Below are 24425 nucleotides of genomic sequence, written 5' to 3'. Positions count from 1 at the left end.
CTCTCTGGCTACACCGTATGCATACTCGGCTCGTGTAGACCTTTCTCTCTCTCTGGCTACACACTATACATCGCTCAGCTCGTGTAGACCTTTCTCTCTCTCTGGCTACACACTATACATTACTCAGCTCGTGTAGACCGTTCTCTCTCTCTGGCTACACACTATACATTACTCAGCTCGTGTAGACCATTCTCTCTCTCTCTGGCTACACACTTATACCTTACTCTCCTCTACTGTCCATTACTCTCCTCTCCGGGCTCTATCTCTGCACCTTCGTCTTCATTCTTAGATGGTTCCACTTCTGCCCTCCTACTCCTCTGTGCATCACCTTATATATCTCTTCTTCCCGGGAGACGGAGCGGATGCGGACCTCAACGTCGGCACCGCTCCTCAGTTACCCAATCACCACGCGCTATCTCTACGATCCGTTTCCGCCCAGCGCGTGTTTCCACTCCCCGACCAATCACACCGCGCTGCCACCCGATCACTCCCTCTCAGCGCGTCACCGGCACACAGCCAATCAGCAGCACTACCCCCACCCGCGCACTGACGCCTGCTCCTCCCCGTCAGCGCGCGTCACCACACACACACCCGTACATACGCGCTGGCACACGACGTATACACCCAGCGCGTATCACCACTACATCACCCCCTCCCACATAGCTCGCAGCCGGCCCGGCTGCTAACAACAACCAACCGCAACGATAAGACGACAACCAACAAAAAAAAACCCGTAACCCCCCCAGTGTGCCCCGTAACATAACAACAACAACAACAACAACAAGAATAACTATGTACAGATTGACAATGAACACGAAAAGTCAACAATAACACGATACAAGCAAATTCCAAAAAACGAACGCGCCCCACGTCCCTGCGACTACACGCAGTGACGAGGCGCTCCAACTGCCCCGACTCCTCACGAGGCAGGTCATGCAAAGTAGCACGACCTGGCGCGAGTCCGTCTGGCTGGTCCGTCGTATGGGGCGGGACACTGACGACCGTCCGGCGGTTCCGGCTGCTCCAGACGGCGCGGAACGGGCCTGAAAGGGCCGGCCCCGCCGCGGAGATCCGGCCGCCGGTGATCGGCAACTGTCAGTTCCGAGACACCTGGGAGCAGATCAGGCGAAAATACGTGTGGATCAGGCAGAGACATTTCCCCCTCTGGGTCGCCGGTCACGTCACACGCCCGGCCATCACGACACAAGGGGAGGCCATATGGAGGCGAGAACGGTTTCAGTCGGGAGGGGTGAACGTACCAACGGCGCTTTCCCCACTTTATCTGAACGCACTGGGGCCGTGCAACGCGCACGACCTCCACGGGTCCCCTCCACGGTCTCAACAATTTAGGCGACGTAGCCAAGGGTGCCTGAGGGCAATGCAGCCAGGCCCTGTCACCTGGTTTCCATTCGTGCATGGACACCTTCCGTGCCCGCAACCGTTCATTAGCAATTTGGCGAGCCCGCGAATTAAGCCGTGCGGCCTCCCTCGCCTCTGTCAGCTTGTGAATATTAAACTTAATATGTTCTGCCAAATTAGAATTAGTTCGTGGAGCGGACAGGCCAAGTTGCGTTTCCATTGGCGGGTCAGCTTCCCGACCGTACATCAAATAGAATGGGGAAAACCCCGTAGCTGCATGGGGGGCCATTCTATACGCGGCAAGGACTCCCGGGACCTGCAGGTCCCAATCTACATGTGCCTCGCACACCTGCTGGCACAGCATGGAAGTCAAAGTTTTGTGGAGTCTCTCCACCATCCCGTCTGTCTGCGGGTGGTACGGGGAGGTACGCACCTTCTTGGTACCCAACAGATCGCACACCTCTTGCAACAATTTACTCGAAAATTTTTTACCTTGGTCGGTCAGCAGGCGTTCGGGAGCCCCCTTGTCCAGGACATAGCCCTGGACGAAGGCATCCGTCACAGCCGCTGCCGACTGGTTAGCGAGAGGCCACGCCATAGGCCATCGGGTAAAGTATTCGACCCCCACTAACAAATATTTATTCCCTCTCGGCGTGACTGGGAAGGGCCCCAAAATATCGAGTGCAACGAGCTCGTTGGTACGCGAGACCTGAATAGATTGCAGCGGTGGATTAGCTGCCACGGGCGGTGGTTTACGCCTGGCGCACTCAACGCACCCCTTCAGAATATTTACCACATCACTTCCCATTCCCGGCCAGTAATAGTCACGCTGAAGCAGGGCAAGCGTCTTGTTAACTCCCAAGTGCAAGAGGCGTTCGTGTGCCGCCAAGACAACCCTCCCCCTCACAGCGGAAGGCACCACGAGTGCGTTCCCCTGGGACAAACTGTCCCATCTCAATAACATGCCCTGCTCAAGTACATAGGAGCCGGTACGCTCCTGGTCCCCCTCGGGACCCCCAACCTTGCGGCGCAATGCTAGCAGCGAGCTGCCCGCCATCTGGAGGCGGCCCCATTCGCTGAGCGACAACGAGAGCAGCGAGTCCCGACCCTGAGAGGCAGTGGAATCATCCACGATCGGTGCGCCCGCTGTCGCAGCCAGTGCCCCCATCTCCCCCGCAAGCGTCGGTTTACAGCGCGCCGATCCCGACAAACACGCGCATTCATCACAAGGCAACAACCGTGACAAGCAATCGGCATTTGTGTGTCGCAACCCCTTACGGTACGTAGTCGTAAACTGATAGTCCTGGAGGACTTCCAACCAACGCGACAACTGGCCCGAGGGCTGGGCGACCCTCAATGAATACTGTAGCGCCGCGTGGTCCGTTCGGACCGTAAAGTGACGACCATAGAGATATGGCCTAAACTGCTGCACAAAAAAGACAATGGCAAGCAGCTCGCGACGGGTGATGCAGTAGCGCTGCTCCGCCGGAGACAACACCCTACTACCATAGGCGACAACTCTTTCGACACCCCCAACGACTTGGGATAGCACCCCCCCAATGCCCGTGTTGCTAGCATCCGTGTCCAGCAAAAAGGGACTAGCAAAATCGGGATAACACAAGGGTGGGGCACCCACCAAGGCGTCCCGGAGGGAGCGAAACGCGGCCTCCTCCTCCGGTCCCCATTTGAACTTCACTCCCTTCGCCGTTAGAGCGTGCAAGGGTTTTGCAATAGTGGCGAAGTGCTCAACGAACCGCCGATAATAAGAAGCAAACCCGATGAAACTACGCACGTCGGAAACGGACGTAGGTGTCGGCCACGAACCGACACAATCCGTCTTCGCGGGATCGGTGGAGATCCCCGAAGAATCGACAATGTGACCCAAGTATCTAACCGACCTACGAAGGAGGTGACATTTGGCCGGTTTAAATTTCAACTTAGCCGATCGCATTCGCAAGAACACCCCTCTCAATCGCTGGAGGTGTTCTTCAAACGTTTTACTGAAAACAATGACATCGTCCATATAAATCAAGCATGTATCCCACTGCAAGCCCGACAAAACCAGCTCCATAAGTCGCTGAAACGTCGCTGGAGAAGAGTGAAGTCCCATGGGTAACCGGTTAAACTGGAACAGCCCCCCTGGAGTCCGAAATGCTGTCTTAGGTTTCGACTCTTCGTCGAGCGGCAACTGCCAAAACCCCGATAACAAATCAAGAGTCGAAAAATATCGCGCACCAGACAATGCATCGAGGGACTCATCCATCCTGGGGAGCGGATACGCGTCAGCCACAGAGATCTTATTCAGGCGACGGAAATCAACGCAGAATCGCAGGGACCCGTCCTGCTTCTTAACCAGCACAATAGGCGCTCCCCACAGGCTAGAGGAGGGCGAAATAATATCGGCTTCTAGCATTTCGTTAACAGCCGACTGAACATGTTCCTTCTCCACGGGACTCAGTCGGAAGGGATTTAGCTTGACCGGCGCCGCATCGCCCGTTTCAATGTGATGGTGCAACAAATCCGTGCACCCAATGTCATACTTATGTTTACTGAATACATCAGAGAATTCAATGAGCAACTCGCGCAGCGCACCCAACTGCGCCGCCGACAAATCGTCCGAGGCGGCGCATAGCGAATGGACCCACTCAAGGTCTTCCCTTGGCTCAACGTTCCGCGCGGGGCTCGAGCCCACCTGCGCAACCAACCCATCATCCACAGGGACCCGCGCCACGTGAGCCAGCACGGTGCCCTGCGGAATGACAGCTGGTCGCGACCCCGCGTTCAAAACCATCACAAACGGATCCCTGTCAGCCCGCACCAAAGTGTGAGCCACCGATAAATCAAGACCCCCGACAGCCTTGTTAGAAGGACCCAAAAGCATACTTTGTCCCGAAGCCTCCCTCACCCATGGTTTCCGCAACCGGAGGGGAATCAACATCTGTGAACCCGGGGGCACTTGCACGGTCTGCGTCGCCACCGCTTGTATCGTAGCGCACGCCGTCCGAATGTCAGTAGGGCCCGTCAAAAATGAAATCCGGCGACCCGATGGCAGTTCAATGCATCGTTGATCGATAAGAATTTTAATAGGCATTTTAGCCAAAAAATCAGTGCCCAAAAGACACGGAACTGCCAAAGAAGACGAAACAAAAACGGGTCCCGACAATTTGATATCTCCAATGCAAATGGACGCCCTAACCTGACCGATAATGCCCAACGATCCCCCATTAGCGGCGTAAAATGGCACATCCACTGGAAGCAGCGGACGACATTGGACTGGAAGAATATTATAAATGAGGTCCGATATAATAGTTGCCGATGCCCCCGTGTCCACTAACACCCTAATCTCAACCCCATCAATAGATCCCGTAACAACGGACGAACCCGCCGAAGCAGCCACAATTCTATGCCCTAATTCCGCCCATTCAATGTCTCCCTGGTCCCGGCCGAACCCCCCTCGCCGAACCGAATCCCCGAACCTTAACCGGCCCTCCTCCGCCGCAACGCGGCGTCCCATGTGTGCCGAATAAACAGGCCGAGCGTGTGAGGTGCCGCGACTTGCCGGGGATTGTAGAGATGACTTGGGCTCTCGGTCGTCGTCCAGCCGAGCTCCCATGGCGCGCTGCCGCGGAGCGCGGCACCCGGACGCCACGTGGCCCCGGAGGCCGCAGTTATAGCACGTGACGAGGGTCGGAGTAGATCTTGGTTGCTCCGACTTTCGGCCCGATCGCAGAGGCGACCGGGCCCCCGGCCTCCAGTCCCCTGGTCGTCCCGTGGCGAACGCCTCCTCTCGTGGGCTGACGACTTGGGGTTCGGTGACCACCGAACCCGGGGCTGCGACGACAGCAGCGTTGCAACCAACGCCTTGTTTCCGTTGTAGGGCCTCGTGCGCTTGAATACTCGTGGCGACTCTCAAAGAAGAAATATCAATCTCGTCAGCTGTGTTGATAGGGACCCCCAGGTCCTGCGCCAACTTAAGCAGCTGCTCCAAAACCATCGCGTCTTGGCCCTCCTCGTCCATCCGAGGGAACGCAGCATCAGCAAGAGCCAGCAACGCCGTGCGATAGGCCAGCGCGGTCTCCGTGGCCGCTTTCCGTCTTGCGTAGAAATGATGGCGGCACGCCGAGGGAGGTCCGTAGACCCTGGCCAACAAACCCAGCGCATCCTTCAGCGTGGAGCGGTCCGACTTCCGTGCAGCCCTGAAGGCCGCGAGCGCATCGTCGTCCAGCATGGCGGGCAACGCCCGCAGCGCCGTAGCATCGGACCACGCTGACATCTCTTGATGCGCCAAAAACCTTCGCTGAAATTGGCCCCAGTCTCCGCCTTCTGCCTTGAAGGCTGACAACGTGGGCAGACGCTGCTGAAAAATGAAGTCATCCGCCTCGTGGTTCCTCTCCGCCTCTCCGTCGGTGTGTAAGATGGCGGCTCCAGCAGCAGACGTAAAATGGCGGACCCCCTCGCGCGCTGATGACGTCGATGCGCGCGCTTGGGAACCCACCACCACGTGGCGCTCGCCGTTCCCGCCAAAAGTAGGCCCAGGCGCAATGGCGGGAATCCCCCATTCGTTTTGGCGGGAATCTGCGGGGCGACCTTGTAAAATGTCCCCCACCGTCCCCGCTCCTCCCGACGAGCTGATCTCCGCCAAGATGGACGCGGCGGCGAGCAGCAGCTCCGCCAGTCGGGAGTGCGCCTCACGAAGCCCGGCGTCGGTCCCCGGTCGCTCGGCCGGCGCCGACGACGGATCCTGTAGCGTGGGCAAGTCCTCCTCCTCACCCCCCGCCACCAGCGGCCCCGAGTCGTCCAGGTTTTCCTCGCGGTCAATCCCGTGGGTCCTACGGGTCTTCCTTGTCTCCATGCTTGGAAGCCCGTTTCACTTCTGACGCCAGATGAAGTATTGGAAAATGACGGCAGGAAACTCCTTGACGGGAACACACTTCTTTTATTAAATCTTGACTTGTAACGATACAACGCGTGGCCTCTCTTCTTCACAATGCGGTCACCATACAACGGTACAACTCGTGACCTCTTCTCTCCGCCCTACGCTTCTCTTGACTCTCTTAGATTCTGTGCTGCTGGCTCTCTGTGCCTCGTGTAGACTCCGCGCCTCGGCTACACTCTTCTCTCGTCTCGTGTAGACTCTGCGCCTCTGCTACACTCTCCACTCGCCTCGTGTAGACTTTGCATCTCTCTCTGGCTACACCGTATGCATACTCGGCTCGTGTAGACCCTTCTCTCTCTCTGGCTACACCGTATGCATACTCGGCTCGTGTAGACCTTTCTCTCTCTCTGGCTACACACTATACATTGCTCAGCTCGTGTAGACCTTTCTCTCTCTCTGGCTACACACTATACATTACTCAGCTCGTGTAGACCGTTCTCTCTCTCTGGCTACACACTATACATTACTCAGCTCATGTAGACCGTTCTCTCTCTCTCTGGCTACACACTTATACCTTACTCTCCTCTACTCTCCATTACTCTCCTCTCTGGGCTCTATCTCTGCACCTTCGTCTTCATTCTTAGATGGTTCCACTTCTGCCCTCCTACTCCTCTGTGCATCACCTTATATATCTCTTCTTCCCGGGAGACGGAGCGGATGCGGACCTCAACGTCGGCACCGCTCCTCAGTTACCCAATCACCACGCGCTATCTCTACGATCCGTTTCCGCCCAGCGCGTGTTTCCACTCCCCGACCAATCACACCGCGCTGCCACCCGATCACTCCCTCTCAGCGCGTCACCGGCACACAGCCAATCAGCAGCACTACCCCCACCCGCGCACTGACGCCTGCTCCTCCCCGTCAGCGCGCGTCACCACACACACACCCGTACATACGCGCTGGCACACGACGTATACACCCAGCGCGTATCACCACTACACATGCTTTGCACAAGTCTCTCTTTGTTTCTCCAAGTTGAATTATTAGTCACTAGATGATATTACACAGTAAAAAAATCCACATGCAAAAACACCCTATGAAACAGTCAATGCAAGCACAATAATCCCAGCACGTGATGAATTCCAAGCACGGCCAAAGCAACTGCAGCACTGAACTGTTGACCTTGAGGATTTCCAGGATACAATCTATTCAGTGCTTAAGATTACCATTGAACATTTCTCAAAAAATAATAATAATATCTTGGCCCTTTGGCAATCAACATCCGGACGAAGGCTTCCCTACACCGTGTTGGGCATGGCGCCTGTTTAACCGTACTATTTCTCTTCGCTGGTCAATGTAGGGTTAGTGATGGGGGGGGGGGTCAAAAACAGTTCAGATATCAATCACCACTGGTTGTCTACTGTCGCCGATAATCAAATTCGGGTCGCTGGGTTCTTATGTTAGCACCAAACTCTTCTCAAACGTAGGTGAAAAGTTTTGGAAACACGCACACACATTGACACACTTTTGCACCTGGAGGCTACGGGAATGAATGCGACAACAAATGAGAGTGACGATGCATTTGAGAGAGTATAGTTTAACGAAACAGGCAGTGACACAAGAGGCAATGGAATGTAAACAAGACAAAAAAAACGAGATGTAAAATGTAAATGATTATTTATTAATTGCTGCGGGGTGAATCATTGCATGCCTCCCTAACAGTACAGTATTTTGAGGTCTATCTTTAATCTACATTGTCTTATGGTTGTTATTGTTTGACTTACATCCCACTGGGATTTTTGCACACAGCGTTAAATGCGGTGTTTTTTTCTGGAAGACTTTGCTGTTTTTTCCAGGATTTTTTCTGTTGCGTGTAGTCACTTTAAGATTACAGTATCTTGTTCATGTTTTTGTTCTGTTGCGGTTGCACCCGAGTCAAGAGCCGCATGCCTCACAGGGTTATACCTAATAAATGAAAACTAAATGAAACTGAAAACTATCATAAGCCAGCAGTATCCCAGTAAACATGCAACGTTGGGTCAACAATGGGCAACGTTTCACATCGACTGCGATGTGGGTACAGGAGCATACGGGTCGTTTTACAAAACCTTCACACGGACGAACCGTGGTTAACACTCCTTGTTCAAAGTCAAGTTTTCCCACACCCAGGAGTTTCTGACTCACACCGCCATTTCGCGGACTTTACTGAATTGTAAAATCGTAGACTACTGAAGTATTTATTAAATCCAGACCATTTACTCAATGGTCACTCTCGTTGATCAGAGCATGCAGACATGTAGTCCATGAGCCTGGACCACATATTTCGCTTGTCGGTAGCAGTTGTGGTGGCATAATTTTAATGCTTCTGTACGTTTGTAGAACTTCATTCACACCGTACACAGCCAAACCGCGCTAATCTCGTTTCTTAATGTGGCTAACAACAGCGAATTGTGTTATAACCATGTCAAACGAGTGGCCAATAAAATAATTAACTACTATTTTCCATAGAAATAAATCGGTAATACAAAAATTGTTCAACCTTAGGTGGTTTCGATTTCTCTTCTGGCCCATGGGCTACAGAGGAGAAGCAAATGTTATGAACTGAATAGACTTCCCGTCGGCGTGGTGTGTTGCATGTTGCGTGTGTGCAGACTTTGCACAACTTCTGCCAAAACAAGCGCTCGTGCCCGTTGCGAAATATCTGTGTGATAGCGTGAAGAGTTTGGACAAGTTGTAAACAGGCTGAGAGGCTCGCTGTAATCGTGTCCGCTAGGGGCTGTTATGGTGGAGCAGGGTCACCACCGCCCCACGAAATTTTCAAAGAAACGAGCGAATTTACTGAAAAATAAGGAAGTGGTCACTGGCTGATTTAGCCATTCCCCAACAGAGAGGAGGGCACGTAAGAGGGGTGGTGCGTTTACTGCTTCGCCACTGTCACTAATTTTCACATGCTCTCGGTCTTGTGAGTTACTATCTCACTCAAACCCAGGCTTGTGATCATTCTTGCTCGGTTTGTTTTCACTTTGTCAATGGTGGTGATATCGTGAGGCTATACATTACAGAATAATCATTGAGAGATACAAAAAAAACACAATTTAAATTCTCCCGAAAGTGACTTCCTCTTGCTGTGTGCTATTGTGCGTGCAAGATAACGAGGCTGAGTCGTTCAACGGGCAGACTTCAACTGCCACCCACCGTGACCCACGTTTCGCAGTGTTTAAAGCAAGTTAATAAATACATCATAATGCTGCCCGCAAACACCGTTTCCTACTCGAGGTAAACATTAAATCGCCACCCCCCCCCGCCCGCCCGCTCCCTCTCAACACGGTGCCGGTAAATATTGCCACAGTTCGCCAAAGGCAGCAACGATGAACGTTCCCCAAAAGCGTGCTCCGCTCGTCGTGGTCACCGCGGTGCTGTGCGCGGCCGTGGGGCTGAGCCACGGCTCGCGAGTGAAGTTAATCGACAACGGCTACGAGGGTTTGGTCATCGCCATCAACCCCGCCGTGCCGGAGGACCCCCAATTAGTTGACGCCATAAAGGTGAGAGCCCCCAACCCTTCCCTCCCCCTACATTTGTTTCGTTTGCGTTGCCTCTCTGCTTGTATGTCTGTCTATGTGTCTCTGTGTTGTGTCTCTTTGTTTGTGTGTCTGTGTGTGTGTCTATGTTGTGTGTCTCTCTTTGCTTGTGTGTCTGTCTGTGTGTCTCTGTGTTGTGTGTCTCTCTCTGCTTGTATGTCTGTCTGTGTGTCTATGTTGTGTGTCTCTCTCTGTGTGTCTCTGTGTTGTGTGTCTCTCTGCTTGTATGTCTGTCTGTGTGTCTATGTTGTGTGTCTCTCTCTGTGTGTCTCTGTGTTGTGTGTATCTCTGCTTGTGTGTCTGTCTGTGTGTCTCTGTGTTGTCTCTCTCTGCTTGTGTGTCTGTCTGTGTGTATCTGTGTTGTCTCTCTCTGTGTGTCTCTATCTGTGTGTCTGTGTTGTGTGTCTCTCTCTGTGTGTGTCTATGTTGTGTGTCTCTCTCTGTGTCTCTCTGTGTTATCTCTCTCTGCTTGTGTGTCTGTCTGTGTGTCTCCGTGTCTGTGTTTCGTCTCTCTCTCAAATTTAGTTCTACCTGATGACGGTTGCTTGTGTTGCAATCGAAACGTCGTACTCTATGATTTAATTTATTTTCTTTCCACGTGACTTTACCGAAAGGACCAACGAGTAATTCCTGCAGTCACGAAAGCTTCAAATCAAATCGAACAATCGTCGTTCAAACCATGGCAACGTTTCGGTGACCCCCCCCAACCCTGCCGCTGCCGCTGACCTCAAAGGTCACGACCTCGTGAAACGTTATGATTGTTTTCTCTTCTCCTCGGGCATGATGCCAGCAACGTGTTGAGGCGCCGAATGGCAACGTGGAGCTCTGCTCGCCACCACGTCGGAGGGTCGTGAGATGTTTTGCAATTGCTCCTCTCCGGTGTGGGAGCCCAAGACTGTTGTACAGGGTGGTCCAGATGTGATGTGACCCCCCCCCCCCCTCTCTCCACCCCCAATAAATTGACCGCTAATTTTTGTTCCTTTGCATATTAATTTATATTTTAATTTAACCTTTAAAAACAGTTTGAGATAATTAAATGGGAGGGGGGGGTCACAATACATGTGGACCACACCGTACACTGGTAAAGTATATGATAGATAAACTAGAGCAGGCTGGAGTGTTTTTAGACAATGTTATTTGATCGTAACAAGCAGTAAACCAATTTGTGAATTGAAAGAAAAGTTTTCAATTGGCGAATATTGCCAGCTATGGCACGCGAATCGCAAACGTGGACAATGAAAATGAAAAAGCAAACTAAATTTGAAGATTTAAAGCTTTCGTGACTGCAGGGATTCATATTCTTGGTTCTTTCGGTAAAGTCACATAGAAGGGAAATAATAAAATAATACCAATTTTACATAATTAAATACAATTCTTCACCTGAGGACGGCTGCTTGCGTTGTGGCTAAACGTCGTGAGCCGCCAACGCCGCAGCTTGTGTTGCCCACAAGGTGCCACTATGCCCGTTCCTCTGACACAGACATGCTATCTTCCCATTAAACTCGCTTACATTAACATGCCAATCTCTCCCATTAACGTAGCTGCTGTGCGTGAGTGCGGCGACGGTGCTCGTGTGCGACGATGGGGCCCATTTTTTAAATCCTTTATATTAAGTTCGCTTGCTTGCTTACGACCGTGCAAATCTTTCGGTCGTTTTTTAACCCACTTCCCGTGATCCAATCGAGCTGACATTGTCCACACAGACTCGTTGTGCGTGACAATTAATGTTCGTGAAAAAAAATTCAAAAATTTTACACTTGTTAGGACAAAAATATTATATTTAATTACCAATTGCTTAATGGTGCAATACAATCATCTGACCCATAGTTGGCAGCCATCTCAAGCCAGAGGACGAGAGGACTCTAGCCGCCACGCATATAAAGGATTTATAGTGAAAAACTTTGTTTTTACGGGTTATACTTGTTATTCCATTATACTCGTGAACATTAACATGCCAATCAATCTCTCCCTTTAACGCAGTTGTGCGTGCGTGCGTGAGGCGACGGGACTTCTTTCCATCTCTGACCACGCCCACTTACCCTTGGGTGACACCCACCTCAAACCTATATATAACCTCTTGTTGCAGCAGCCCTTTCTTGTTCAGCAGTTCTACGGCTGTATCTTTCCACCTGATGACGATGAATTGTGTTGCGATTGAAACGTGATTTATTATTTATTTTTCTACCTACGTGACTTTACCGAAAGAACCAAAGAGTATTCGGTAAAATGTTCTCCCAAATCTATTGTTGTAAACACATTATATTGTATTGCGTCAATGCATTGTGAATATTTATTCTGCAGGATATGATCACAAATGCATCCTCTGACTTGTTCAGAGCAACAAAGTATCGTTTCTACTTCCGGAATGTCAATATTCTTATTCCGGCATCATGGAAAACAAATCCAATCTACAACCGGCCAAAGTCTGAGTCCTATGGAGCAGTAAGTACTTACAAAAACACTGGCATTGACACGCAGTGAATATTAAAACAATACTAAAGTTTTTAAAATATATATTCTATATGCATACATATATTCATTCTTTCAATTGCTTTAACCATAATATTCGATCTAACTGGATTCCATAATACAGGTTTTTTTGGGTTAGATCACGGAAATATATAAATGTGTCGTTAAACCCGCCACCACCCGACACAGCCAATTAGTAAGGTTTGTCACGTAAACAGAACATGCCAATTCGTCACTCGTACAGCACACCGGTGTGCTGGAGAGCAAAGCCACAACATTTACAATCTGAGTACGACATTTCACCAGTAATTATAACTAGCTTCATCAGGCGCGATCTAACTAAAAAAACCTGTATTATGGATGATATTGGTCGCGAAAGCCTACGTGTTAAACCTATAACTAGATTTTTTAAAAATCAGACAATTTTATCCAGCACTGAATATGAGTACGATGAGAAATGGAGATATTTCTAGTTGGGTGGTGTGGTGTGTTTGAAATGTTCCAGCTACAATTGAAAGGATGCTAATTAAAATTGCACTGCAGATGGAATCTATTCAGCTCACAATCCATCCAGGACCATAAAAAAATTATATAATTTTGGGGTAATTACATATTTAACAAAACCACATTTTCGACGAAATTTAGCAAGGCTCTTTGTCTTTGGCAAATAAGATTACCACCCACATATTAGGTCAATCTGACCTCTCACTCCCCAGATATAGAACATCAAAGTTTTACCTGGCAAGACCACTTGGTGACTCTCTAGCTATCGATTTAAAGTTTTTGTGACTACAGGGATTCATCTTCTTGGTTCTTTCGGTAAAGTCACGTAGAATGGAAATAATAAAATAATAAAAATAAAACATAATCAAATAATTCTCACGACGTTTCGGCCACAACGCAAGCAGCTGTCCTCAGGTGGAGAACAGGTCTGTCGAGAAGACAGAGTCTGAATGTCTGAATGTCTTCTCGACAAACCTGTTCTCCACCTGAGGACGGCTGCTTGCGTTGTGGCCGAAACGTCGTGAGAATTATTTTATTATGTTTTATTTTTATTATTTTATTATTTCCATTCTACGTGACTTTACCGAAAGAACTAAGAAGATGAATCTCTAGCTATCGTTACTTCCTTCAGTTGACGTAGATAGGTGAGTGAGTCTCGTGTCATTTTAAAGCTCTAGAAGAGAGCTATTTATTTTTTTTATACTATGGAAAAACTGAGACATGGAGGACAAACGGTAAAAAAAGAATACATTGCCCCAATTTTTATTGAGTTGGCTTGGGATGACAGATTACGAAATGTCAACAGTGGTCATCCTATGAAGATTATGGACCCTGCCATGGGTTATATGGAACTTATATACCTGGCCGATTGCAACCATCACAGTTTAACACCACATCTTTGTTCCTTTGCGTGAAGAACAATATGATGTTTGACTTTGAAAATGCGTTGACAGAATTTCCCTGGCCGCTCGCTGTGTGTACGAATGCAGGCAGATGTGCTCATTGTGCCCCGCGATGATCCGACCGACAATTCGCCGTACACGCACCAGTTTGGCCTGTGTGGGGAACCTGGCCAGTACATTCACCTCACTCCAAACTTCCTCCTGACCGACCATTACTTGGAAGCATACGGCCCCCGAGGTACAGTGCCGCAGAGGTTACATTAACAAATCCAAGCAAATTTCGATTTAAAGCTTTCGTGACTGCAGGGATTCATATTCTTGGTTCTTTCGGTAAAGTCGCGTAGAAGGGAAATAGTAAAATAATAATAAAATATACATATATATAAAACAATAAAAATTATCACGACGTTTCGACTGCCACACAAGCAATCATCATCATGTGTGAAATCCACAGCAAGACATTTTTTTTTATTTTTCATTTCCCTTCTCCGTGACTTTACCGAAAGAACCAAGAATATAAGTCTCTCAAGCAGATTATATGATGTCAGCAACATTTTTTGGAGCTCTGTTATGAACAGAGGTTGGCACTTTTACGACGATGCATGAATATTTAAATTTGCCCATTAACTCAATTGCCCGACTCAGAATGTATGAATTTGTTTATTCTTTCTTGAGTTGGTTATTCATCTGCAGAGCTTTGTCGATGAGACATTGTCATTATTACATGTATACACATGGATTATTTATTTCTGGCAATCTGTTAGAAGCAGCCATCTGTGTATGTTCTCTCATCCACATATGCCTCTTCCTGCCAATCACTATAATTCCAAGCATGCATATCTGTGCATCATTGCAAAACTTTCAGATGTCCTTCTATATTATTTTTCAATGCCTATGTTTCTGATCCATATGTATTTTTTTCTGATCCATATGTAATTGCAGGTAAAATACACTGATTAAACACCTCATGATGTCAGTTTTTAAAAGCACTGCCGTCAAATATGTCCACCCTTATTATGTAATTATTATTTTATTTAAATCAACTGTCGATAAATGCCCTAGGTTTAAACTCTAATATGTTTTCCAGTTGTCCCTCTGAGCACTGGCGGAGCCAGTGGAGGGTGGCACGTGCCCCCCCCAATGATCCGATCGAAATCCCTAATTTCGATCGGATCATTGGGGTTTATTAGTAATAAATCGGCATTTTGCGACCCCCACTGCCACTGTGTAGCATATTATTATGTGCCAGGGACTCTATGAGATGATATGACAATAGTCTGAGTCCATAATTGGCAATAAGTAACGGCAAAGCGGTTATAAGTGACTCACAGAATTATGCGCAGTTGCGTATACAGTACACGACTTCCCTGAAGGCATTCACCTTCAGCGAGCGCGATGCCGATCACACAACGCGGTTCGAATTCGACCCTCGATCGATGGCTGAGCCATCGCCGCACACGCGTCGAATAAAAAGCAAGGGACAAGTCCTTACTGACTAACAACTACTATCATTTTTCATTGCTGGAGGGGTTGCCCCCCCTAACTGAAAATCCTGGCTCCGCCATTGCCTCTGAGAGATATCCTCAGTATTTTTCTGACTTTTTTGCTTTGATTTGCTTACATTTATTTTGAGCACAACTTTGAAAGCAATTGTTAAAAATTAAGTTGTTCAATCATTTCCTGTAGTTCATTGCCATTGATCCTCATGATTTGGCACCAATAAACCTGAGATGGTTAATATTTCCTCTGTTGACATTCATGCCTTTATTTCTCCAATATTTTATAATTAATGTTATATCTATTCATTTTACTATTTACTGGTCTCTTTGTCAATAACATCTTTAACGAGATCCAATTTAGAGCCGGTGTGCGTGTTTACTTGTCCAAGCAGATGTGGTTGTTCTTTGTTTTTAACAAACAACAGACACACATTTGAGGCAATATTTTTCTTTCTAATGGATGTTTATTTTTCGTTATTATCCAGGCCAAATGCAAGTGTGTGTATTGTGTCATAAATTAACTCGGCCTCAAATGAGTACCTAGTGCGATGTGTTAACATCGCCACGAGGGAGACGAAAGCGGCGGGCGTGGTGTTGGCCACCCACCCCCTCGTGTGCCGTACTGACCTTCATAAGCGCTCGTTAACAGCACTTTCCCAAACAGTCTGTTAAGGTTATAAGGGATTCACTTTGTCTTTATGTTGTGTCCCAGGAAAAGTCTTTGTCCATGAATGGGGCCACCTCCGTTGGGGACTTTATGATGAATACAACGATCAAGTGCCCTTCTATTTGGATAAAGGCAAAATCGAGTTTACAAGGTCAGTGTCATGTTTATTCTCCACCGCTTCCTGCATTTTATGTAGCCAGCAGTTAGAGCCTTTAACATTTTATGTTGATTGAACCCATGCAATGAGTTAATCATCTCAAGTAGCAGATAAAACCTGGGGGGGGGGGGGGGAGGAGGGGATCCACCAGCACTCCAGTTTTATGTAAAAATGTTTGTTGGAGATATCACAGCGTTATATTTCTCGTGCACTTTGTCACTCTTTTCTGTTTACATAGCTCTAATATTTTTGCAAACTTTATCTGATGAATTGCCTTTTTAGAGCAAATAATAATGATCATTCATAGCCCTTTGACAATTCAACGCTGCTGTGTTCGTCATGGGAATTGTTTGGCCACACTTGGTCAGTGTGGATTGTTGACAGAGGGATGTGGTGGAGCCCCAGAGGTACGTTCAGATATAATCCGCCACTGGGTTCATAGCACGCTAAACATTGTGCAACCATTACCCTGAAATCAACAACAATATTATTATAGATTTTAGGGGGGGGCGGGAAATCACATAAACACATAAAAACCATACCAGTTATCATAAAAGTAAAAAACATTCATAATATTGAGGTATGTATATCATGCAAAGAAACTGAAATATATAACTGATTTAAACTGAGACACTTCTGTCTTACTCTAATTGTTAAGTTGACATGTATACCTTCACCGCACACAGGTGTTCCAAAGACTTAACGGGTGGTCACGTGATGGTGATGAGAAACGACAGCGTCTCTACACGCAATTGTAACATTGATCCCAAGACGGGCCTTCCAGAAGAAGGATGCACATTTTTCCCAGACGTGGATCAGACAGCATCAAGCTCCATCATGTCCATCCAGGCCCTCGACAACGTAAGCTCCTGGCCCAGACACGAAACGCACTTTAACATCTGAAAATTGCAGTAGATCCACCGATCATCATCGTGTATCCATTATCATTATCATAATCAGCCATAATATATCCACTGCTGGATGAAGGGCTCCCCAAGCCATCGTGCCATCTCATCAGGGTCTTGCGATGCAACAGTCCATCTTATCTCCTGCATGTGTTCTGAAATCATCACTCCACGACTATGGTGGATGTCCTCTTGGGCATTTTTCCTCCTATGGCTGCCACCAAACTTAAATCGTCATTGTCTCTTCTTAGTCCTTGTCCTCCCATGCTATCAGGCACTTTGATCTATCCTGCGCACGGTGTTTCTAAGGCTTATATATGTTGAAATATAAAGGCTTTAATATTTGATGTTATGAAATATTGAAGTGTCTATTTAGGCCGATCTCCCGCACATGAATATGAACGTAGTTGCCAGTATATGTTAATAATTGTGAATGAATATTCATGGTAGTAGTCTACAAGGCAGTTTATTGTGGCTTCTGATTAAACCACAACTATATCATGCCAATTTTGTCCCAGATGATAACAGATCGCAGCATCATTTTACGTTCCTCACCTTTTAAGGATTGGATAAAAACACTTAAATATAAATTTGTTGTTGTCACAAAATTACAGGTTATAGTCATGGCAGTGGATACCGAGTCGTTCTCAAAATGAAATAATAAAACCAAAGTATTCATCTCCATCAGTCAGTCTGAGCCAGTGGTTGAAATTCCACATTACTGAGACAGGGGACAGGCTTTGCAGAGGAAAACCCACTGTTTATTTCCAGCATTATCACTCACTTCATCGACTCCATTTGTATAATGGACTGAGTTGACCCATGGCCATGATTTGAACTCACAAGCTTCTTATTGTGAGACAAAATAAGGTAGAACATGTTTTTTAAAATGCATTCTTATTTCTGGCATGTTTCCACACTTGTGGGGGTCCAACTTGTGGGTCCTCTCTCTCATACTCATTCCGATCCTGGGTTATCTCCATGCCCAACGCCATATTCACTTAAATCGTGTTTCACCAGCTAGAACCACCTCGTTTTATACCAGGCTCTCAGTCTCATCCTTCTTAATATTTAAATCCGCGCAGTTGAATAACGTCAAAAGTGTTCACAATCTTCCTTTTGTTCTTCCATGTTCTCACCTTTCCTCCTATGTGGTTTCCCTCCCTTATTTACAACTGGTCCCACTAAGCCACCCGAGTCGACTTTCAGCTTGACTGAGATGGGTACCACTACTTCCCTCTCCCTTGTCTCTTCGTTTCTGGCCCTGATCCAGCCCTTGTAATTCTTGAGATTCCATCGTCTCGCCCTAAATTTCTGTTGTGCACAACATCCATCATTAATACGTGCAACATTTTTAAGTCTAGATTTGAAGCTTTCGTGACTGCAAGGATTCATATTCTTAGGTTTTTTCGGTAAAGTCACGTAGGTAAAAATTTACAATTAAAATTAATAAAAGTAAAATAAAATAAAAATCACGACGTTTCGGAGGCAACACAAGCTTCCGTCTTCAGGTGGAACCGTCACAGCACGCTTGCTGTACTTGAAGACGGAAGCTTGTGTTGCCTCCGAAACGTCGTGATTTTTATTTTATTTTACTTTTATTAATTTTAATTTTTTACCTACGTGACTTTACCGAAAAAAACCTAAGAATAACATTTTGAATGACTGTCAATGCTATATTAACCAGAGGCATTAACACGGATGAACCTTTGGCCGCTATAACTGCAGGTCAAAGAATTCTGCTCTGTAAACCAACACAACAAGGCCGCTCCCACCCTCCATAACCGTCTGTGTGCTTCGAAGAGCACCTGGCAAATCATGCAGCAGCACAACGATTTTAAGGTGAAAATAAAACTGCCGGTCGGAACGGACACGCAGCCGTCATTTACGCTCCTGCAGCCCACAGCTCGCGTCGTCACCCTCGTCTTGGACGTATCTGGCAGCATGAACGAGGTGAGCGCATTTACGGTGATCACATTCGGGTCTTTGTACCATGCACTGAACATACTAGGCTCACCCTGCCAGCAGTGCAACATCTCAAAACGCTGGTGTAAACAGGTGACTATCAAATGTGATTACGTTCATCAGATGTAAACCAAATGTATCAACAGATTTAGTATGTTATTTTCAACTTTGATACTAGCTTAAAATCATCCTGATAATTGTAATCTTTTGATTAAAAGAGGTCGCGGGTTTAATTAATTCCGTCTCGCATGGAAACAATGGAAAGTCACGTAGGTAACCGAAATAACCTAAGAATATGATTCCTTGCAGTCACGAAAGCTTGAAATCTAGAAACAATGGAAAGGTTTCTTAAATCCCCCCCCCTACCTTTGTTCACCCTGCAGTATTAACGGGTACCCGATAGTCAGTCAGCAGGTCACGTGAGGTGGGGAAAAGTGTAGGCACACTCACAAACTCTTCCACGACGTCTGGCCAATATGGAAGATTATGCCAAAATATCCCCCAGAAGAGTCCTACAGAGCTCCTTTAGTAGAGTCTCTTATACCAGCAAGGGCTATAGTCAGGGGAGCAACTATGGGGGGGGGGGGGGGTATGCGGTGGCGTTACGCAACGCATAAGGGCCCGGTCAGGCCACAAGGAGGGCCCTGAATAAACAGATAAGCGAGTAAAACAATGTTTAGAGAAACCAAAAAAATATTCCAACAATGAACCAGAAATGCTACACAAAAAAACATCGTTACAAATGGGAAAAACTATATTTTCGAAAAATACACACACAGCGTAGAATATAGTAGCGCTGCTACTGGTGTTTGTTACTGAACACCACCAGGGTTTTTTTTGGTAACTGACATAAGCATGAAAGCAAGACGCATGATAACTTAATTGTGAGTATTGTACCTTTAAAAAAATTTTTATTAATACTGTCACTGTGAGATTGCCTTCCTCTAAACCCAATACATAGTGCAACTCAAATAATATATATATAGAGATATAGGCTACCATTATTGTATATGGGTTAAAAACATGCAGGTGCCCAGAGTCGTATCTTGCCAACCCCTGTTGAACTAGGTAAGCCTATACTTAAGAACTGGTTTCTGGAGGATCAGAAGTGAAACTCCCTGTGGTAAGAGGTTGTAGAGAAGTAATGCTGGGGACAATGAGCCGAGCTTTAACGCTGTTCAAACACAGAAAGTGCGTGCGACGAGGGAGAAAGTTGGCGGAGATATTGACTACTTTAATCTTAAAAACCGACATACCTAGGTCTGTCAATATAAATATTCTCAGCAGCCCTGGCCACTCCGTGTCACTTTGGAAATTAGACTATCCTCATCTCTTGAGTTCTCACCGGATTAAGCAAAATAAACGTGAAAACTTGAACGCGCGTCAGAATTCGGCGTGGAATATACTTGATGACATGTTGGTTTCTGTGCGCGTGCATGCAGGCAAACCGTTTGCAAAGGATGCGGCAGGCATCTGAGAATTTCATCATGAAAATTTTGGACGCAGGAACTTTGATAGGGATCATCGTTTTCAACAGCGAAGCAAAAACGAACCTTGCTATGACGAGAATAACCGACGAAGCGAGCCGTGTGGCAATTAAAAACTACCTCCCCATAAGTGTCAAGGGAGGAACAAATGTGTGCGCGGGAGTCAGGCATGCCTTTCAGGTGAGTCCAGAAGACTGCGTCATTTCTTCTTTCACTGCAAGTCACCAGCATCCGATAATGGCCAATATTAAAGATTTTAAACAAGATTTTTGATATTTAATTACATAATGGCTCATGCAGGGGTGATCTGATGTTTTGCAGGTTCTAAGGGCGTTGGATGGTGATGTGTCTGGAGATGAGATTGTTTTGCTGACTGACGGTGAAGACCATGGTATCAGCAGTTGTGTTGATGAAGTCCAAAATAGTCAATGCACCGTACACACCATAGCCCTGGGACCAAACGCGGACCCAGCACTTGAGAAACTAACCAGCGCCGGTAAGCCACAAAAAAAACTGTAAACAAAAAAAACTGGGAATTTTTCAATCATTTGTGACCAATTCTCTCGGGAATATTTACGATCTCGCTTGATTCCTGAAGCGAAGCAGCTATTAAAACCCGGTTAGTACTTGGGTGGGAGACCGCCAGAGCTTGCAAGACATTATTGCCGTTGGTGGTTGTGATGATCAGGAGATTACAGTGTTTGTGTGCCACCCCTTCGCGTGCGTGGGTTTTATTGGGGATCTTAAGTTTCCTCTAGACCAAAACCGAACACTGATTAAATGGCATTGGACAAACATCCCAGCAAAGGAACCTCTTTAAGTAAGTCACGCATCTCCGTCGGTTACATATATCTCTTGTGGTTGCCTTTCTGGAGTGATTCATGCAGCCAGCTATGGCTGCAGGGTTTTGGTGGTACATGTTGTTTATGCCATTTATTGTGAAAATTCCGTCACAGTTCCTATGATCACTGTTTCATTGCTTTCATGGCTTTATTTTGGTAATTTCGAAAAGTGTATTGGTTTAGCCATGTTTGTTTGTTGTAGTACAGAGTTAGACTGATGGCCTTAATCTAAGTTGTCTTGTGGTTGTTGTTGTTGTTGTTTGACTTGCATCCCACTGGGATGTTTGCACACAGCGTTGGTGTACGGTGATTTTTTTTCTGCAATATTTTGCTGGCTTTTCTTGGATTTTCTGTTTGCACTTAGTCACATATTCACTTTAAGATGTTTTTTGTTCATGTTTTTGTTTTTTGTTTGTTGCGGTTGCACCCGATTCAAGAGCCGAATGGCTCACAGGGCTATACCTAATAAATGGACTTGAACTTGAACTGTCACCTTTTTGGTGGCAAGACGGGATGGAGCTGCATAAAGTCAGAAGCGATTTGCATGCGGCAATTCATGTGCGGCCAATTCCGCACCAGGAACAGAAATTGCTCCACCAGTGCCTTGTGGCACGATCGTGGAATGATCCAAAGTGGGCCAGCTTTAGGGTGGAGCCGACAAATATTAGAGAGCAAACGCACAATCTCAGATTCTCCTCGATACTCCGACTGCTATACCGACGGTGGGATCTCTTCTGCGGAACGGAACTCCGCCCATTCGACCCAGCGGAAATCGGGCCAAAATCCAGCAAGTGAAACGAGGCGTAATCAGTTGTGAATGGACTTCCACACGATGCCGGAATTCTGCGAATGTGTGGAAACATAGGCTCCACTTCAATCGAGCCCTGCATGGCTTTGCTCGTTAAATAATGGCGTACGCAAAGTTGTGATGGTTAGAGGCTGTTTTACACCTTTGTTACTGGTAGGAACCTCCTGGTTCCACCAGCCCACAGGGGATTATTGTGTCTGTCCGTCCGTCCGTCGTGCATCCAAAAATGGGAGGGGTGGGGCTGGGTGGAGAGGGTGGGAAGGGGCTGGGTGGGGAGTGGGGAGGGGCTGGGTGGGGAGAGGAGGGTGGGGAGGGGAGGGTGGGGAGGGGCTGGGTGGGGAGGGTGGGGTGGGGCTGGGTGGGGAGGGGCTGGTCACCCCGTGGTGCCCTCATAAAACTCAACGTTTAACCTACTCACGCCGGCTTGTGCCCGCCCTCACAGTCGGCCATATTTGCGCCGCCGTTGATCCTGGCCATTGACTGAGCAACCCAACGTACCTACCAGCTCCCTCCGCAGGAATGTGTTAATCAAAAGCACAGTACCTTGAGGTAGACTGCTTACCTATTGTACATTCTCCAAATGATAATACCAACTCAAGCCGTGATTTTTTGAATATGTAATGATTTTTTTAAAATACATTGCTCTGTTTTATTTTGGCAGAGAGATATTACCATTTACACCGACATTTAGTTATAACACGACCTTTATCAGGAGGTATCCGCTGAAGTGTATTGGTACAGTAGCAGTTGCGCAGCAGGGTTGGCATGGGCGCTGGTGCAAAGAATGCATAACGGTGCTCCCTGCAACATATACCCACTCTCCGTAGCTAGGTGTCCTGGCCCCCATGGTGTGCCCCAGTGCAGTTGCACTGCCTGCGCACTTGATAGATACCCCACTACGCAAGGGAAGAGGAAGATACGGAACGTAGAGATTGCAGCGACATGAACTTACACATCGCTCGCATGAACTGCACATTGTTTGTTTGTGTTTTCTTTTACTCGATGCAATGTTTTCGTGTAGGAGGCATGACTTTTTCTGCCAGTGACAACTTGGACACAAACAGTCTCGTGGACGCCTTCTCATCTGCGAAGACGGACAATGGCGATACGAGCTCTCTTGTGCTACAGGTGATGACGAGAACGGAGATGAAGAAGAAGCAACCCAAAATCGCGTTCACTTTCATAGCGCGGCATTGCGCCAACACTAGGCGCCGTGGTGGTGAGATGTTAACCACCTCACCTGGTATACAGGAGGTCATGGCTTCGATCCTGGCTGATGTAGATGCAGAGCAACGACTACAATTTCACAATCATGTGATCAAGCCAGATAACCGCATCAGGAGTAGCGGAGTGTATAGCTGTGATGTTTTCCTTCGTATTTGTGGATCGGGCATCGCGTCGTCACGTGTTGTACGGTCTGTTCTGGATGACCACAGTCGCACCACTGGAGAGTTTTTAATTTTATATTTGTGCATCAATTAAGCACGGTAAATTGCAAGTAATTTAATCAACTTTGGGAAAGATACCTAGGATAGCTATTTGTCTTTTGGCTTACATCCTTCTTTAACACTTGCCTAAAATCTCACATCTCTTTCCACGATTCCGTCAACGTTTGCCACGCGGTCATTGCTGAGTATTCTAATTTTGTACGTGCGTGTGCTTCTCTCGGTAGCTGGAAAGCACAGGTCAGTCCCTCAACAGTGGTGAGACAATGAAAGGGGAAATCCAAGTGGATGCCTCCATTGGGAACAACACCCAGTTTGTGGTCACGTGGCTGGCAAGCACCGTGCCAGAGATGCACATCATTGACCCAGACAACTTCGATTATCAAAACAACAAGTTTGTCATCGATACGGCGTTCAAGACTGCACGGTTAACAATCAAAGGCACTTCAAAGGTGAGAACAACGTGTCAACTGTCATTTCCAGTAGATTATAAAAGAGAAAATATGCTTGCATAGTACTGACAGATATTCATTTCTAAAGACAGCATACAGCTACATATTGTACACTATGTTATTATTCATAATCAACGTTTAAACTGACTATGTAATTAGCTGCATAGAGTCATCGTCAGCCATTGACTAGCCCTACCTCGCTCTACGCCGTTTGCATCTTTCATGGTCCTGCGATGTCTTAAGGGGCCGTCCATAGATGACGTCACGCACCTGGGGGGGGGGGGGGGTCAGACATTTGTGACGATGTGTGACAAGGGGGGGGGGTTTGAGAAATGTGACGTCACATCAAAATGCGCAACTTTAAATAAATATAGACAACACGTTCTAATTCATTGAATAGACTTTTTAATAAATGTTTTCTCCTACAACATCAGAGTGCAGCGTCACATTAAATACGCACTACAATTGCAATAGTTTAAAGCGATTTGAAGCATGTTTTAATTTGGGGGG

The 24425-nt window shown here is 47.2% G+C and overlaps 1 protein-coding gene across 1 annotated transcript in view; it reads left to right on the top strand.

The window, feature by feature from the left end:
• The first annotated feature begins 9015 nt into the window (after window positions 1-9015).
• LOC144724388 (calcium-activated chloride channel regulator 1-like) overlaps window positions 9016-24425 on the top strand; it is a 28420-nt gene continuing 13010 nt past the window's right edge. The window contains exons 1-10 of the mRNA XM_078603478.1: window positions 9016-9777; window positions 12115-12255; window positions 13776-13926; window positions 15900-16005; window positions 16698-16872; window positions 18645-18869; window positions 20324-20548; window positions 20690-20864; window positions 23040-23146; window positions 23691-23915. Coding sequence (XP_078459604.1) covers window positions 9604-9777; window positions 12115-12255; window positions 13776-13926; window positions 15900-16005; window positions 16698-16872; window positions 18645-18869; window positions 20324-20548; window positions 20690-20864; window positions 23040-23146; window positions 23691-23915 — 1704 coding nt within the window. The 5' untranslated portion in view covers window positions 9016-9603. The remainder of the gene's footprint in view (window positions 9778-12114; window positions 12256-13775; window positions 13927-15899; window positions 16006-16697; window positions 16873-18644; window positions 18870-20323; window positions 20549-20689; window positions 20865-23039; window positions 23147-23690; window positions 23916-24425) is intronic.

The sequence above is a fragment of the Lampetra planeri genome, chromosome 20 (genome assembly GCF_965212315.1).
Source record: "Lampetra planeri chromosome 20, kcLamPlan1.2.h2, whole genome shotgun sequence".
Lineage (NCBI taxonomy): Eukaryota > Metazoa > Chordata > Hyperoartia > Petromyzontiformes > Petromyzontidae > Lampetra > Lampetra planeri.
The sequence above is the reverse complement of the archived record's forward strand: the minus strand, read 5'-3'. Positions and strand labels throughout refer to the sequence as shown.